The sequence below is a fragment of the Melitaea cinxia genome, chromosome 3, assembly GCF_905220565.1.
Source record: "Melitaea cinxia chromosome 3, ilMelCinx1.1, whole genome shotgun sequence".
NCBI lineage: Eukaryota > Metazoa > Arthropoda > Insecta > Lepidoptera > Nymphalidae > Melitaea > Melitaea cinxia.
In genome coordinates this window covers 19,532,701-19,550,336 of record NC_059396.1, presented here as the reverse complement: position 1 = coordinate 19,550,336, position 17,636 = coordinate 19,532,701, and the positions used below count along the sequence as shown (strand labels likewise).

The 17,636-nt window shown below is 36.3% G+C and overlaps 1 protein-coding gene and 2 non-coding genes across 3 annotated transcripts; all 3 read right to left on the bottom strand.

Moving 5' to 3' along the window:
• Window positions 1-328: 328 nt before the first annotated feature.
• On the bottom strand, window positions 329-3,112 carry LOC123668440. Its single transcript, XM_045602174.1, has 2 exons — window positions 1,399-3,112; window positions 329-1,074 (listed from the first exon to the last, which is right to left on the bottom strand). Exons 1-2 carry the CDS (start codon window positions 3,110-3,112, stop codon window positions 329-331), a joined length of 2,460 nt encoding a protein of 819 aa, XP_045458130.1.
• A 3,692-nt stretch (window positions 3,113-6,804) lies between these two features.
• Trnas-aga lies at window positions 6,805-6,886 on the bottom strand. The gene has a single exon. It is a non-coding gene; the product is annotated as a tRNA-Ser (tRNA).
• Window positions 6,887-15,962: 9,076 nt separating this feature from the next.
• Window positions 15,963-16,044, bottom strand: Trnas-aga. Its single transcript has one exon. It is a non-coding gene; the product is annotated as a tRNA-Ser (tRNA).
• Window positions 16,045-17,636: the final 1,592 nt, after the last annotated feature.

The window sequence follows — 17,636 nt, the reverse complement described above, 5'->3', positions numbered from 1 at the left end:
TATCATCGTCGAAACTCCCCAATAATGACTATGTTTCCCTATTACTTCGAGGCCAGTGTATCGACTTGGATAATTCTTATTATGTTTGAAAGAGTAAACATTGCAGCTGGTCCTATAGTAGCCAGGTCAGGATGTGGTGATGGGAGCCTAGAGTAATTGAAATAACTCCTCGCATATTATAGACACATCCAGTGTTTTAGGTATAGATAAAGAAGTATATGTGATGACAAAGATATCTACACATTGTTGATGATGAAGCTGTAAGGTAGGCACCGGATATTTAAAAGTGAATACTTTTTACTTGAAACGTTGTGTATAAGGAATATTTCTATTGAAATATTTCCTTATACACAACGTTCATTACTTCTGACGGATTGTTAGTAAACACAAACAGATTATTTGTACATGTCACCCTTGAAAGGGCAACATATAACTGGCCGTGAGAAAAACATTGATCAGTTAAATCTATTCCTGCAACTTTTAAAGTTTGGCCTTGTGCCTTATTAATAGTAATACCAAAGGCTAATTTGATTGGAAATTGCAGTCTTTTGAATTGGAAGGGTAATCCGGAGGGAATCATCGGTATTCTGGGAATTAAAACAGTATCACCAGTACCACAGCCAGTTAAAATAGTGCATTCGATAAGAAAGTTTTTTAATTTAACTATTTTGAGTCTCGTGCCATTACACAATTTTGGGGGATTTAAATTTCTAAGTAATATCACTGGTGAACCCACTTTTAATATTAACTTGTGTGGAGGAATTCCGGGAGGAACTAAAGAATTCAAAAATTCAGTTGGATAATGTACTGCCTCTGCGGTATCCAAAACTGTATCAACTGAATAGTATATCTGTGATGGTGCTTCAAACTTGGAAATAATTAAATGATTAATTTTATCAACCTGTTCATTAGTAGGTGCCAATATAGCCCTTTCCTTAAACCAACATAAAGTCTTTGTAGTTATATTAGTAATATCGGGATATACGGTCTCAACCAATTCTTCCACATTTTGGACCAAAACACATAGGTTACTAAGATTGATTTTAACATTTCCGGATTGAAATGCACCATTACCTATTTGAAGTAAGTTATTTGAAAATTGTTTATTGTCTTCACTGGAGGACAAAATTCTCATATTTGTATTAAGTTCACATTTTGTAATATGTGGCCAAAGATAAGATCTTTTGAGTGATGCATTGACTTCGTCAGCTCTAGTCCCCCTTGCTATGACTGGCAAAATTTGACGAAAGTCTCCAGAAAACAAAACGGTGCAGCCACCCATTGGGCAATTTCTGTTGCGTAAATCGCGCATTGTCCTGTCTAATGCCTCAACTGATGCTTTATGGGACATGGAAGCTTCGTCCCAAATAATCAAGCTACAATCCTGCATTAATTTACCTGTTTTACTCTGTTTTGAGATGTTACAAACGCTAGAGACGTCGTCACTGCAAATTTTTAAAGGTAGTTTGAAAGTGGAATGTGCAGTTCGCCCGCCTTTCAAAAGTGTGGCTGCAATACCGGACGACGCCACGGCAAGAGCAATTTTTCTGTCAGACCTTACTTTTGCTAATAATAAATTAATTATAAATGTTTTACCCGTGCCCCCGGGTGCATCTAGAAAGAACATTTTCCCTTCATTACTATTAACTGATGACAATATTTGGTCGTAAACAATTTTTTGTTCTGGATTTAAGCGATGTTCATCTTGAATTGTCTGTAAGAGTTGGGTGTAATCATAGTCAGTCTCTCGTAAATCCTCGATGTTGTTCATTGCATAAAGATTTGAATTTAACGGCAAGTTAAAACCAAAATCTTTTATACTTTTACCTGATAGAGATTCGACCTCTTTATTTAATTCATTTAAAGCTTCATCAAAAATATTTTGGTCGTACTCTAAATCATCTGATGACAGTTCTTGTCGTCTGCGTTGCAGTATATCTTCGGACATACTTTCCTGATAGTTTTGCCAAAGAAGATGCGGGTCCGTGATTTGGCAGAACGATATCATAATGGCAAAAAAGCACCTAAGTGATTTTGGTGAACAGCATATGGCTGCTTCAGAGAGCGTACTCTCCCAGTGACTGTCATCTTCGAGGAGGCCCATAGCTTTGCAAGCCCCTTGGAATGTGTCGTAAGTTACACCTTCAAAAGTGCGGAGACTTCTAAACGAAGTAGGGCCTTTTATAACGTGGAGTAACAACCGCAAATGAAAACATTCTGCATTATTAGGGTGTACCACGTACACCCTTCCAAGAGCATCTGTTTTTCTCACGCCAGGGTACCCGAGAACTACCGCCCCCTGCTTTCGTCGTTGGAATTTTTTCGTATTTTGATTCCAGGTATAATAGGCAGGCACCTTGTCGTAGGTCAGAGTTTTTGCGAAGTCGTCCTCTGCACATAGTTTGAAAAACGCTGTTAAAGTAGTATCTCTTGGATTATTCACAATGTCATTTACATTATTTTCAGTGAAATACACCCGCTGTCCGTTTTCTAAATGAACAGCGAGGTGTGTGACAGTTGGTGCTCTTTCATGAATATTGAAGGACATAATCCGCCATAGTGCTTCAGAACTACAAATGTAGCGGCCAGATTGAAATTTTTCTACTTCATTTGTAGAATGTAAACTAAACGTAGCCTGGTCACTTCCTTTATTGATGTATTTAGTGACATATTTTATTGATTTCACGGAACTGCAAAGTTCTACATTAACATGCGCCTCGAAAATTTTTAATAATAGTTTATTGTAAGGCACTACCCATCTGTTATCAATTTCGTAATTACGAATAGCAGCCTTGCGTCCTCCTTCCTCTGGTGATAATCTTCTATACTTTGGATAGCCATCATCACCAGTTGAAGTTTGACTCTGATATGGTTTTGGGAATTTTTTTGAACATTTTCCCTCATGCATGCATAGCGAGTTAGGGTTTAAAGCTCCACAGGGTCCGTGAATCATGTTCCTTACCACGATGTCATACAATGTTGGGTCTTCGTCTTGGTCTGGTAATTCTGCCGTTATAACTGTGTCAATTTGGTCGGGCCTGATTTTATTTGTCAGCCACAAAAGCAAATGTATATGTGGCAGCCCACGTTTTTGCCACTCCACCGTATACATGTGACAGCGTGTCGGACCAAATACGTTTACCTTATTTATTAAGTGTAATAGTTTTTGTACTTTTAAATGAAACACACGATTTAAAATGTCATATCGGTCTTGAGGTGTTGCGGTGGAATGCAGATTATCTTTTATTTTTTTCCAATTAGGATTACAGGTCATAGTAATGAAGAGGTCAGGTTTCCCGTAATTCCTGACATAGGTCATGGCATCTTGAGTTTTTTCGTGTAAGTATCTTGGTCCGCCAGTAAAAGATGACGGTAATATTACCAGCTGCCCAATATTGTTTGTCGTGTGTTCATTAGAATGTAAAGCATCCTGTAAGTGTATATAATTTTCTGCGCGTAATTGTGTTTGGTTATTTCGTATAAAAGCTAAACGTTCTGATTCTAGTTTAGCATACTGATCTACAACATATTGATTCAGTAACATTCCGTACCTTAGTAAAACATTATAATGATTATGGCGTTCCATTAAACGATAGCAATAATAATTCATACATGAAACTTTCTTCTGTACTCTGTCTCCTGTAGAAGGATTAACTTGGGGAATATCAATTGTGTATCCGTCTTCACCTCGACAAAACATCAATGGATATTGAAGACTGTCATATGAACGATGTAGTTCGGAAATTTTGTGGAGATTTTCGTCGCGGCTTCGAAGAACGATATCCCTTTTGTCAAATTGTTGTCCAGCAATGACAACTGCTACTTCACTGGTAGAAGGAGCATTATACCGTCCACGGTGTTCACCGTCAGGTACGCTGCTGGCATGAATTACTACATTGTAATCTGGGACATCGAGAGAGATACTTTCCATTGCAGTTTTAAAAGATTGTACGTATCTATTATGCAAATGCAACATGTTTTGCAATGACCTACTATAGAGTTATCAAGTGGTGTTCTTGAATTACTATTACTAATATTACATCGAGTCGTTGCTTGAACTTCAGGATCGGAAATAAAATATATCTGCAAAAACTTATGGTCGTCAGGAACTTGTGGAAGAAGACTACCTGCAAGGTGGTAAACCTGGCCCTGGACTTTAAATGTTGGCATGAAGCCGTTTTCAACTACTCGTTGACTTTTGAATGAAGTCATCTGGAACGCATTATTATACCGCCGAATATGACGCATAAATTCTGTATGCTTTGGATGACTTTCATCAAGTAGAGAATTTAAAGGTTTAGGTGGAGCACCTATTTCATCTAATTTTACCTTACCATTTGAACAACATAAACCTTTTGACTCATCTTTCCATCTCAGTGCCGAACAGTATTGACAAACAATGGAAGGAGAACCTATACAAACGATACGATAATTTTGATAATCAATTGTTGTACTGTAATTCATTGCCGAGTACTCTTTATTGGACCATCTATTATTATTTTGTGTTCCATTAGTTGGCATATTATTCCTAAAATTTATGTGCCGAATACGATCGTTTTGTAGTCGGAGTTGTCTTCTCTCAGATGTTTCAGTTTCCATTAAAGCATTGTGTCTATCACGATCTAAAGATAAACGTAGGTTACGTTCAGCAGAGGATTCGCGTAGCCTCTGAGAAACATGTCTTTCGCGATCCAACGACAAACGTAAATCACGTTCCGCCGAGGATTCGCGCAGTCTTTGCGAAACATACCTTTCACGGTCCAACGACAAACGTACGTTACGTTCAGCAGAGGATTCGCGCAGTCTTTGTGAAACATGTCTTTCACGGTCCAACGACAAACGTACGTTACGTTCAGCAGAGGATTCACGCAGTCTTTGTGAAACATGTCTTTCACGATCTAACGACAAACGTACATCACGTTCCGCCGATGATTCGCGCAGTCTTTGCGAAACATACCTTTCACGATCCAACGACAAACGTACGTTACGTTCAGCAGAGGATTCGCGCAGTCTTTGTAAAACATGTCTTTCACGGTCCAACGACAAACGTACGTTACGTTCAGCAGAGGATTCACGCAGTTTTTGTGAAACATGTCTTTCACGATCCAACGACAAACGTAAATCACGTTCTGCCGAGGATTCACGCAGTCTTTGCGAAACATACCTTTCACGGTCCAACGACAAACGTACGTTACGTTCAGCAGAGGATTCGCGCAGTCTTTGTGAAACATGTCTTTCACGATCCAACGACAAACGTGCGTTACGTTCCGCAGAAGACTCTCGCAGTCTTTGCGAAATATGTCTTTCACGGTCCAATGATAAACGCAGTTCTCTCTCTTCATTATTTTCACTATTCCGATTCAAACGAAGTCTTTTAGCAGCAGATGTACTGCGTCCTATATTTGGCCTTCTTCTCGGCATGATTATCTACCTAAGTTTAATAAGAAATTGAATAAAGAGGTACTTAATAGAAACAGTTTAATGAATCTAAATAATATTTATTTACAACAACTTCCCTACAACACCCAAGTAACAAAAAAGTAATATACATGAACTTAAATAGACTCACGAAAATTATTTACAAAAATCTATTTATAACAACTAAGTACGGAAAAGTAAAGTACTTGGTTATTTAAAAAGTAACGAAAGAACCAAACGAAAAGAAGAAAGTAAACTGAAAGGTTTCTTACACCACCTACTAAGTATGAAAATAATTAATTAAGGAATATACATGAACTTAAATAGACTCACGAAAATTATTTACAAAAATCTATTTATAGCAACCAAGTACGGAAAAGTAAGGTACTTGGTTATTTAAAAAGTAACGAAATAACCAAACGAAAAGAAGAAAGTAAACTGAAAGGTTTCTTACACCACCTACTAAGTATGAAAATAATTAATTAAAACTAACAATAGCATAATAATAGGAACCAATAGCAAGATTTAATGCCGAACAGCAATACCCGTAGTAAGCCGATGACAGTCGATATACGCAATGCGTTCAGTTGCTACCAAAGTCTGTTTACTATGGCGGATCGCGCGCTACATCGCCCGGTTTATATAGCTTGAGCAGGCGGTCGAGCGATGCGGGGCAGAGGGGATGGACTCGCCGTAGGCATCTCAATGCTCGCCAAGCATTAAAAAAGTTTCACTACTAATTACTTCTAACAACGATATCTCAAAAACTATTCATCTGATTGATTTAGTGTAAAGAGCAATTTTAATCTGCATTAAATGACTAAGCTAACTAACATATTCATTTGGATAAGGATTAATACCGAACTAAAGAAAATAGCTTTGAAAATAACGTAATGTTTTTAATTAAAAATGTTAACATAAAAGTGGTTATTGTAAGTCAACCGTAAGAGATAGAGATATGCTATCGCGAACTTTTTTGTAGCATTTTTATAGATTTTGAATTCTCTAGTACATTACTTAACTGTATCTTTGCTAGTTTACGCGGCGTTCGCGTGGAAAGTTCCCATTTGGCGAGATTTTTTGCGACCTCTTCAACATTTGTCGCCGTATTTCAGCTAATTTACATAAAAGCATAATAAATTATATACCTAAACCTTCCTCAAGAATTACTCTTTCTATTTTTGAAAACCGTATAAAAATCCGTTCAGTAGTTTTCGAGTTTATCGCGTTCAGACAGACAGGAGGACAGACAGGAGGACAGACAGGAGGACAGACAGGAGGACAGAAAGACGCGGCCGGGGGACTTATTTTTATAATAAGTATAGATGAAATGATCATAATTAAAAAAAAAAAACACAAAAAAGCAATAGTTTGGGCTAAAATGTTCGCAGTCGGTAGGATTCGAACCTACGCTCCCAGAGGGAATCTGATTTCTAGTCAGACGCCTTAACCGCTCGGCCACGACTGCTTTCGTTGATAGGCGAAAAGAGCATTGATATGTATGAGACTCAGTGAAAGTTACAATCAAAAGTATTACATAAGGTTGTATATGTATCGTGTACGATTAATACAAGATTCAAAATATCGTTAACCTCAAATGAGCGCTAATTATATTAAGAAGTTAATGGTGTAAATCTATTTATGTGTTTATTTTTGGGTGTGTATTTAATAAAATAAATTTATTTCAATAAAATGCAGTTTTATATATTTTTTTATAATAGTCTCTGTGAATCAAATAAGTTTATTAAAATGTAATTTTATATACAATGACGTTATAAATGTACCTTTACAAGTTTATTCTTTAAGTGCAATAGTATTGTACATTCTAAATTGATTATTATTCCAAGTTTTCTGTAAGGTTGTGTAGAGGAACTGGCTTTCTTGCGATAGCACAGCATTGTGCATTATTCGTCATTTTTAGCCGACTATTTTTTTTTTATATCACTAGGTCGGCAAACAAGCGTACGGCTCACCTGATGGTAAGCAATTACCGTAGCTTATAGACACCTGCAACACAAGAAGCATCGCAAGCGCGTTGTCGACCCAATCCCCAATCTCCCCCCCCCCCCCCCCCCCCTAGGAGCTCTGGTCACCTTAGTCACCAACAGGAACACAATACTGTTTGAAAACAGTATTATTTAGCTGTGATCTTCTGTAAGGTCGAGGTACTTCCCCAGTCGGCTTGCTCCATATTTTGAGCATGGAATTCCTGCTGTGCCCTACCTCAGTTAAAAAATATCAAGTACTCGTCAAATCTCGATAAAATTTTAATGGGATCACATGACAAACATCACCTTTCGATTAAAAAATAAATCATCGAAATCAGTGCTAGTTAAAAGTTTTAAGGTACACGCATTAAAAAATATACACTCGAAATGAGAACCTCCTCCTTTTTTTAAGTCGGTCCAGAAATAAATTTGTAGCATTTACTAAACTTGAATACTAAACTTCACTTTGTGAAAAACAATTTTAGGCTATAAAACGTCATGCTATGGTTTTAACAATATAACAAAAACTGTAAATGTCGAATAATCTGATTTCAATGAATCAAAATCCCCAAGATAGTCTTATCACTTGGATTTCTAAGTGACTTAAGATAAAGGATTAATTTAAAATTTATTCTAATAATTTTTCAAAAGGCGTGTATATATAACAAAATACAATCAACTCTATATACTAGCTGACCCCGCAAACGTTGTTTTGCCATATATTTTATTAACCTTCTCAAACCCCCCCCCCCCCCCCCCTCATTATAACTTTATAACTTACGGGAGTGAAAAATAGATGTTGGCCGATTCTCAGACCTACCCGATATGCACACAAAATTTCATAATATTTTATTAACCCTCTTAACCCCCCCCCCCCCCTTTTAATTTAAGGGTATGAAAAATAGATTTTCTCGATTCTCAGACCTACCCGATATGCACACAAAATTTTATGAGAATCGGTCAAGCCGTTTCGGAGGAGGTTAACTACAAACACCGCGACACGAGAATTATATATATATATATATAACCTTTTTTTAAGTCACTTAAACAGTAATTCAATAAATTGAATAGCCAGATAGCGCAGTTTGTCGTGACCCAGCTTTGTGCACAGAGTTTTTGGGTTCAATTCCCACGCAGAGTCTGGGTGTGATATTACCATATTTATTTATATATACAAATATAATATACAAATATACACATATATAAATTCATCAAAACAATATCTTCAGTCTATATTCAGTCGGCTGTTACCTATAACACAAATATTTCGTTGCTTACCTTAGGAACAGACGACCGTGAGTGGTGGTTAAGATATTTATTTAAAAAAAAAGAGACTTCACAAACTTAATATCAAGAAAAATTACATTCATTTAATATGAGAGAATAGTTTTTATGAGATATTTACATAATTTGCATTTTAATTCTTATTTAAAAACTAACAAACGTCTGATTAATTAATTTTAAGTTCAGACCGTAATCTGGGTTTTGTAGTTCGAAACTGGAGGCTAGTGGATGGTTCTCGAATATAACTTTGGATTAATCTTAAACCGACTCCAACTAAAACACTACAACAATAAATACGATACTAAATTAGGAGTGTCACTTTAACAGAGGCCAGGGAACGAGCGATTTGTATTTTCACTAGCTGACCCGGCAAACGTTGTCTTGCCGCTAAACGCTATTTAAAAATGGGTTGATGGTAGAGGGTTGAAAATTTAGGGTTGTATGTATTTTTTAATGTTGTATCATAAAAAATAGAAATTAAAAATTTTGTCTAAAAAATAAAAAAAAAATTTAGGGGTGGACTACCCCTAACATTGAGGGGGATGAAAAATAGATGTTGGCCGATTCTCATAGATACCGGATAAGCACAAAAAATTTCATCAAAATCGGTCAAGCCGTTTCGGAGGAGTATGGCAACGAAAACTGTGACACGAGAATTTTATATATTAGATTTTGACAGAATTATTTGTGATATACGAATAAGTCGCTACTCACAAATATGGTTGAAAATTGTTTGCAGTGAATTATCAATTGTCTAGTTGTACATTACAGAAAGAAGTAATACTTAATGAAACATTAATGTAAATACTATACTAATATAACTATGAGTTAGGAAATAAATTATCACTCACTCATCATCATCACTTCAGCCTAATACAGTCCACTGCTGGACATGGGCCTCCACAAGTTTGCGCCAAAAGTGGAGTGAACTCATGTGTGTTGCCCATAGTCATCACGCTGGGCAGACGGGTTGTTGACCGTAGGGCTGGCTTTGTCGGACCTAAGACGCTGCTGCCCGTCTTCGGCCGTATTTCAAAGCCAGCAGTTGGATGGTGATCCCGCCATCGGTCGGCTTTTTAAGTTCCAAAGTGGTAGTGGAGCTGTGCTATCCCTTAGTTGCCTCTTATGACACCCACGGAAAGGAAGGGTTGCGTCTATATTCTTTACTGCCGTAACCACACAGCAAGTATATCTAGATATATAAAAATCTCGTGTTACAATGTTTATCCGGACTAATCTCTAAAACTACCGAACCCAATTTAAAGAATATTGCACAGATATGTAACCTTGACCAACTTATAATTTAGGCTATATTTTATTTCGTTTAATGACCGCGATATTTTTATTGCAAATTTAAAAAATATATGGCGTAGCGAAGTTAGCCAATACAGCATAGTAGACGAATAAATTTTAGGTTATTTCAACCTACTTGACGACAACAGTGTAGTACGAATAACTTTTATTGCATGTAGACTTAACTAGCTTTGCACCCTTTTCGCTGCGTTCAGTCTTTTTTTCACTGGTTTTGCAAACAAGCTATCGACAGCTTACAACCGATGTTGTTTAAAGTTTTAAATAGCCTGGCTTGTTTCCAACTTGTTTCTCTCTTTTCTCTCGATCACGATTTCAACTTAACATACATATACGAGTATTTAAATATTAGTACATATACTATATAAAATTCTCGTGTCGCGGTGTTTGTAGTTAAACTCCTCCGAAACGGCTTCACTGATTCTCATGAAATTTTGTGTGCATATTGGGATAGGTCTGAGAATCGAACAACATCTATTTTTCATCCCCTTAAATGTTAAGGGTAGTCCACCCCTATTTTTTTTTTTTTTTTTAGATAAATTATTTATTTTTTATTTTATTATGATTTGGCGTTGATAAATACATACAACCCTAAATTTTCACCCTTCTACCACCAACCCCTATTTTTAAATAGCGTTTAGCGGCAAGACAACGTTTGCCGAGTCAGCTAGTGCATATATATATAAAATATGTATAAAATGAAACAAATTTTGGCACTGCCTTAATAATAACATAAATATATCATATTGTGCACCAGTTAGTAAAATTATATTTCTTAGATGTATATTACTATAATGTCTTATCGCATTAATTTTTCAAGCTATTTATTATGAACTAGCTGTGCCCGCGACTTTGTCCGTGTGGATATTAACAAAAAAGTTATTGTTCAGTTCACAGAGTTATAAAATAAATTTACTAAAACAAAAGTAGCCATAAGTTTAGTTACTCCTTATTACATCAGCTATCTGCCAGTGAAAGTTCCGTCGAAATCGGTCCAGCCGTTTCAGAGATTAGCCGGACCAAACAGACAGACAGACAAACAGACAAAAATTTTAAAAAATGTCATTTTGGTATATATGCAGTGCATCATCCATGTGCATTTAGTAAAAAGCGGTTATTTCAATATTACAAACAGACGCTCCAATTTTATTTATTTATATAGATTAACAAATAGCTAAAAAATTTAATAATAAAATATGAGATCTATTTTTAAAGGTAATGCACGAAACATCAAAAGCGATGTCCTATATTTAAATTCGTGATGTTTTCTCTCGACTCACGTTGTTATTTATATCATATCAAAACAACGCCTACACAACCTTCAGAGATTTCATCTAATGTTTGAAAAAGTCAAACTCTATATTTACTTATGAAGATGGAAAATAAAAATGACTTATGAAAGGTCATAAATCTTGTAACAAAAACCACATCAAGCTGTAGGTATCGTACCTTTTTAATCTTTATTCTAAGTACCGCGAGAATTAAATTGTACAGTCACGTTTCAAGTGACATTAAAAATGAAGAAGTTACCAGTTTGACGTGTACACATTTCAATGAATAATCTGGAATAATTATATACAGAGTTCATTTTATACATCCGCTATCTGACCTAAATATCTACGTTTGACTAGCCCATTGGCGCAGTTTGTAGTGGCCTTGCTTTCTGTTCCGAGGGTTGCGGGTTAGATTACCGTCTGGGTCTGGGGATTGGTATTTGTATTTATATATTTATTAGTTAGACGCCGCGTTGGCGCAACGGTCACAGCCATGGATTGTGCCTGTTGCGCTGGCGGTTGCGGGTTCGATCCCCACACATGACAAACTTTTGTATTGGCCATACAGGTGTTTGCCGTGATCTGGGCGTAGTCCTTGTGGGGTCTCCCCACCGTGCCGCGGAGAGCACGTTAAGCCGTCGGTCCCGGTTGTTATCATGTACACCTGATTACGATCGTTACTCATAGTAGGGAATATATCCGCCAACCCGCATTGGAGCAGCGTGGTGGATTAAGCTCTGATCCTTCTCCTACATGGGGAAAGAGGCCTATGCCCAGAAGTGGGATATTACAGGCTGAAGTGAAGCGAATATATTTACATGTTTCTATATATATTTATCAATAAAAATATGGTTATAAGGATCGGTTACCTGTAACCCAATCATTAAGTTGCTTACTATAGGAACAGACGACCGTGTTATCGACCGACGATGCTAGAAGATGTAAAAACAGATATAAAAAAGCCGTGTAAATTCCATAGAAGTTTTTAGATAACACTTACATGCGTATTCATTTATTGTACTATTAATAATATTATCCTCTCTACCATTTACTGATTTATTTTAGCATTTTTTTTTATATCACTAGTTCGGCAAACAAGCGTACGGCTCACCAGATGGTAAGAGATTACCGTAGCTTATAGACGCCTGCAACACCAGGAGCATCGCAAGCGCGTTGCCGACCCTATACCCAATCCTCCTCAGTAGCTCTTGTCACCTTACTCACCAACAGAAACACAATACTGCTTGAAAACAGTATTATTCTGTAAGGTCGAGGTACAACCCCAGTCGGGCTGCTCCATATTTTGAGCAGGAAATTCCTGCTGTGCCCTACCTCAGTTAAATAGCATAGAATAATTATATGGTACTTTGTTTATAAACGTTAATAATCACGCGTTTAATGGCTCCTCCGCTAAGCACACTTTGATACTGGGCTTACGGAGGCCTATTCGCTTTATTTACGAGGTCCGCTAAACAGTTTAGGAGTTACGCACTTCGTTACAGTTTTAACCTCTGAACAGATGGAGATTACTGTCCAATGACTCTTTCGAAATGATCACAGTTTTAAAGTAAATATATAAATTAAGTGACCCCTCATATAATAATTCACTCGATAGTTCTGAATATTGTTTTGTCCGTTGTATTATAATGGCTTGTTTAATCGCCAGTAACAGTAAATTTGGGTTGGAACTGAGATTAAGGAATTATATTGTGATCTAACGGATTATTTGTTATGGATTATCTTTATCAAATTCATAATGTTGTAAATATTATAGCTGTTTACTTATTACGTTTTTTATGTTTCTATATATGAGATGGTTCAGCTAGCGTAACATTGGTACTTAGCGAACAACTGGCCAACAGTAAAAAGACATATTTTGCATCGATCTTTACGAGAAGTTTGTATAAAACGAATATATCCACTTTGTCAGATTTTGCTCTATTATTAACCCACTCAATGAATATTGCTGTTATGTCATCATCCTTTCTTTTCATATAAATTGAAACATACAGATGAAACCCCTTGACTTCGCCCCTCCCCCCTCGCCTGGACAGCCATCTATGAATCAGTTAATTCCTATTATTTAAATTTCAAAGTGTAAGCGATTCTGGGTCAAGTTTCAATCCGGACCCGGATATACTACTACCGGTACTGTCGCTCGGTTTGTCCGGATAATTGGCTTACCCGGCTGGAAGTACGCATTTGTGCCGGATGTAGTCAGGAGATGTTTTTGTTTCGCAAACAATATCTTTCGGTCTCTCCTCAAATCAAAATCAAGAATTGGTAAATGTAATTTTAGCGCAAAACAATTATATTATCACAAATAATTGAAAATAAAGAAATTAAGTTATTACCACAACAAAATGGTTATGTCTAAGATATTGTTTTAAGCTAACGTGATTACTTTTCATATTTAAATTTATATTTATTTGGTGCTTACCACTAGCTTTTTTTTATATATATAAATGAATACGTATATTTTTATAATAGTCATATTTAAATATTATAAATTAGATCAATTTTGAAGTAAAAGATCTTTATGTACGCTTGACTTGGGGAGTGAGCTGGTGAATGGGTGACGAGAGGTTTACGGTAAACGTGATAAGGCGACGTGAACGGATGTTGAAAGGGGGATATAAGTTACGTGGAGCTCAAGACGTTTTACTTCAATCGTGTGGTCTAAAATACACTTTTTTTTTTTTAGTTTTTTGATGATTAAACACATCACCATTTTGTAATATTTAATCATATTTTAATCGACTTCAAAAAAAGGAGGAGGTTACTCAATTCGACCATATATATATATATATTTTTTATGTATGTTCAGGGATAACTCCGTTGTCTTTTTTTGTTGGAAAGGAAATACCCCTAGTTTGGTACCATGATAAGGAAACCAGGATCTGATGATGGGATCCCAGAGAAATCGAGGGAAACTCTCGAAAATCCGCATAACTTTTTACTGGGTGTACCGATTTTGATGATTTTTATACCAATAGCAATTAAACTTTCAACTTCTCAACCTTATCGGAACGAAGTTCCTTATGGGGCGTTGTGGGGGGGTATTCTAGGCGGCAAAAAACGTCCGTAACGTTAAAAAGCATACGTTTTTTTATGTATAGACTATGTATAATGGCTATACACACTGCTATAAGACACATATACACTGTTGTCTAGTGTATAGTTTATGTGATGACTATGGTTATTATTGCAGTTTTCTATTAATATTATATCATTCGATCCTTATTATATATATTTTACTAGCTGACCCCGCAAACGTTGTTTTGCCATATATGTTACTAACCCCCTTAATCCCCCCCCCCTTATAACTTCGGGGTATGAAAAATAGATGTTGTTCGATTCTCAGACCTACCCAATATGCACACAAAATTTCATGAGAATCGGTCAAGTCGTTTCGGAGGAGTTTAACTACAAACACCGCGACACGAGAATTTTATATATTAGATAAATCATTTTAAATAAAATGAAGGTGTAGCTTTTTCGATTTTATCGAATAATATATATTAGATAAATCATTATAAATAAAATGAAGGTGTAGCTTTTTCGATTTTATCGAATAATATATATTAGATAAATCATTATAAATAAAATGAAGGTGTAGCTTTTTCGATTTTATCGAATAAAAAAAAATAACAAAAAATGTACCTTTACCCGAATAATTATTTTCTTTGTACCTCGAATATGACTTGAAATTAATATTTTATAATAAGGCACTTCGTTCCTATCTGGTGTCCCACGACACCACATGGCTTTATGTAAAAAAAAATACACATTTAAGATTCGTACGTCTTTCTTCATTAAATCGAGAGATGTATGAGAAGATTAATTTTATTCACAATAAATTGCTTGGTTAACCAACAATCATTAAGTTAATCTCGCCTTTCCGTTCCATGTTGATCTTCCGCTTGAGCCTTATGTAAATAAATAGGATCTGATGTACATAGAGAGACACAATATCATCTGATATTGTGCTTACATTACTGTATTAGCGTTATGTGTGTTATAAGTAAATAAATAAATCTCTCACATTCGACGTTCCCTATATGGGGTGAATTATATGTCAAGGATTTGATTTGATATTATGCAACTAATGCACGTATTAGGCCTCAGAGCTTCCTATATTAATAAGGTACACGCTTAAAGGATACCGGCGATTGTTCATTATTTATTAACCGACTTCAAAAAAGGAGGAGGTTACTCTATTCGACCGATATATATTTTTTATGTGTGTTCGGGGATAACTTCGTCGTTTTTGAACCGATTTTGATAATTCTTTTTTTGTTGGAAAGGAGATTTTAAGTGTGATACCATGATAAGGAAACCAGGATGTGATGACGGAATCCCAGAAAAATCGAGGGAAACCCTCGAAAATACGCATAAATTTTTACTGGGTGTCCCGATTTCGATGATTTTTAATTTAATCTCAAGTCGATGTTCATCATGTCACATTTAAATTTCATCGAGATCTGATTAAAACTTTTGGAGTAATCTTTGATAACGCGTATTTACTTGACTATTTTTTCATCTACCTAGGTTGTATTACTTGTCGATGTAATTGAAGTCGGTTTTTTTTTTCGTTTGCTGGCAAACACAATTATTTATACATATCTACTGATTGATTTAATCGAACTATAATGAAACTCGACTCATTAAAAAACCAAAAAAAGTTCGCAGTCGGTAGGATTCGAACCTACGCTCCCAGAGGGAATCTGATTTCTAGTCAGACGCCTTAACCGCTCGGCCACGACTGCCTTACATGCTTATACGAATATATTGATAAGGAAGTACTAAAAAGAGAAAGTACAGCAATTGACCTCAGAATGTACCAAATATGGCCGAAGTACCTTTCACTTAGTTACGGTAATTAATATTTCTGTCTAAACTTAAATCGTAAGGTATACTTGATGTGCGGCTTCACTTAGTTTGATTTTCAATGTTATTAGAATGTCAAATTATAGTTTCTACCCGTAAAAAAATGAAACTTTTGGTATTACTAAATCTTTATGTTTTAAAGCCTTGTTTCTCGTGACACGATATACTTTTTAAACTGGAAAATCAATTTTGAAACAAGAAACAGTCCTGGCTTCGTCGCGTAAATTTTATATTATATTATTATTATTTAAATTCAATTGATTTTACATTTGACTTATTTGTTAGATATTCGTCATCATCATCATCATCATTATTTCAGCCTATCGCAGTTCACTGTTGGACATAGACCTTCACAAGTTCGCGCCAAAAATGGAGTGAACCCATGTGTGTTGCCCATAATCACCACGCTGGGCAGGCTTTGTCGCACCGAAGACGCTGCTGCCCGTCTTCGGCCTGTGTATTTCAAAGCCAGCAGTTGTATGGTTACCCCACCATCGGTCGGCTTTTAAAGTTCCAATGTGGTAGTTGAACTGTGCTATCCCTTAGTCGCCTCTTACGATAGATATTTGTAGTATTATATAGTTCCATTTTCATTTAAAAGTGCCTTAAAACATAACAATATTATCAACTTATATAAAGTTTAGGATTCCCCTCGTGGATCTCCCAACCTTAACCTCACAAAGCACGCAATCTCATAATAATGTTACATACTATTCATTATATGACAGCGCATTGGCGCGACTGTCACAGCACTGGCTGTTGCACTGGCGATCGCGGAATCGATCCCCGCTAACGATAGACATTTGTATCGGCCATATAGATGTTTGTCGTGGTCTGGGCGTTGTGCTTGTATATCCCTACTGCGAGGTGTTGAGTGTGAGACGTTTATTTATTTATTTATTTATCGATTCTATTAATTATAATAAAACATTAGGCCGATTTAGTTCAATTCAGTTCATTGGATTATTTATATTAATGTAACACAACACATAAATTGCAATTCCGATGCGACAAATACTCAATTCTAAATATAAATGACGCATAGATACGCGCCTGAAATTTCAATCACCTAAAATACTACCAAAATAGCTAATATCTAAATTACGTAACCACGGAAACTAGTGATTTGGTATATTTGTTCCTGTCCGCGGTGATGTTTCATTTTAATTATGTAAGTTACAAATTGTCGCTGCGTTGGCGCAACGGTTACAGCCATGGATTGTACTTGTTGGGCTGGCGGTTGCGGGTTCGATCCCCGTACATGACAAACATTTGTAGTGGCCATACAGGTGTTTGCCGTGGTCTGGGTGTTTTTGCAGTCCTTATGGGTCTTCCCACCGTGCCTCGGAGAGCACGTTAAGCAGTCGGTCCCGGTTGTTATCATGTACACCTGATAGCGATCGTTACTCATAGTAGGGAATATATCCGCCAACCCGCATTGGAACAGCGTGGTGGATTAAGCTCTGATCCT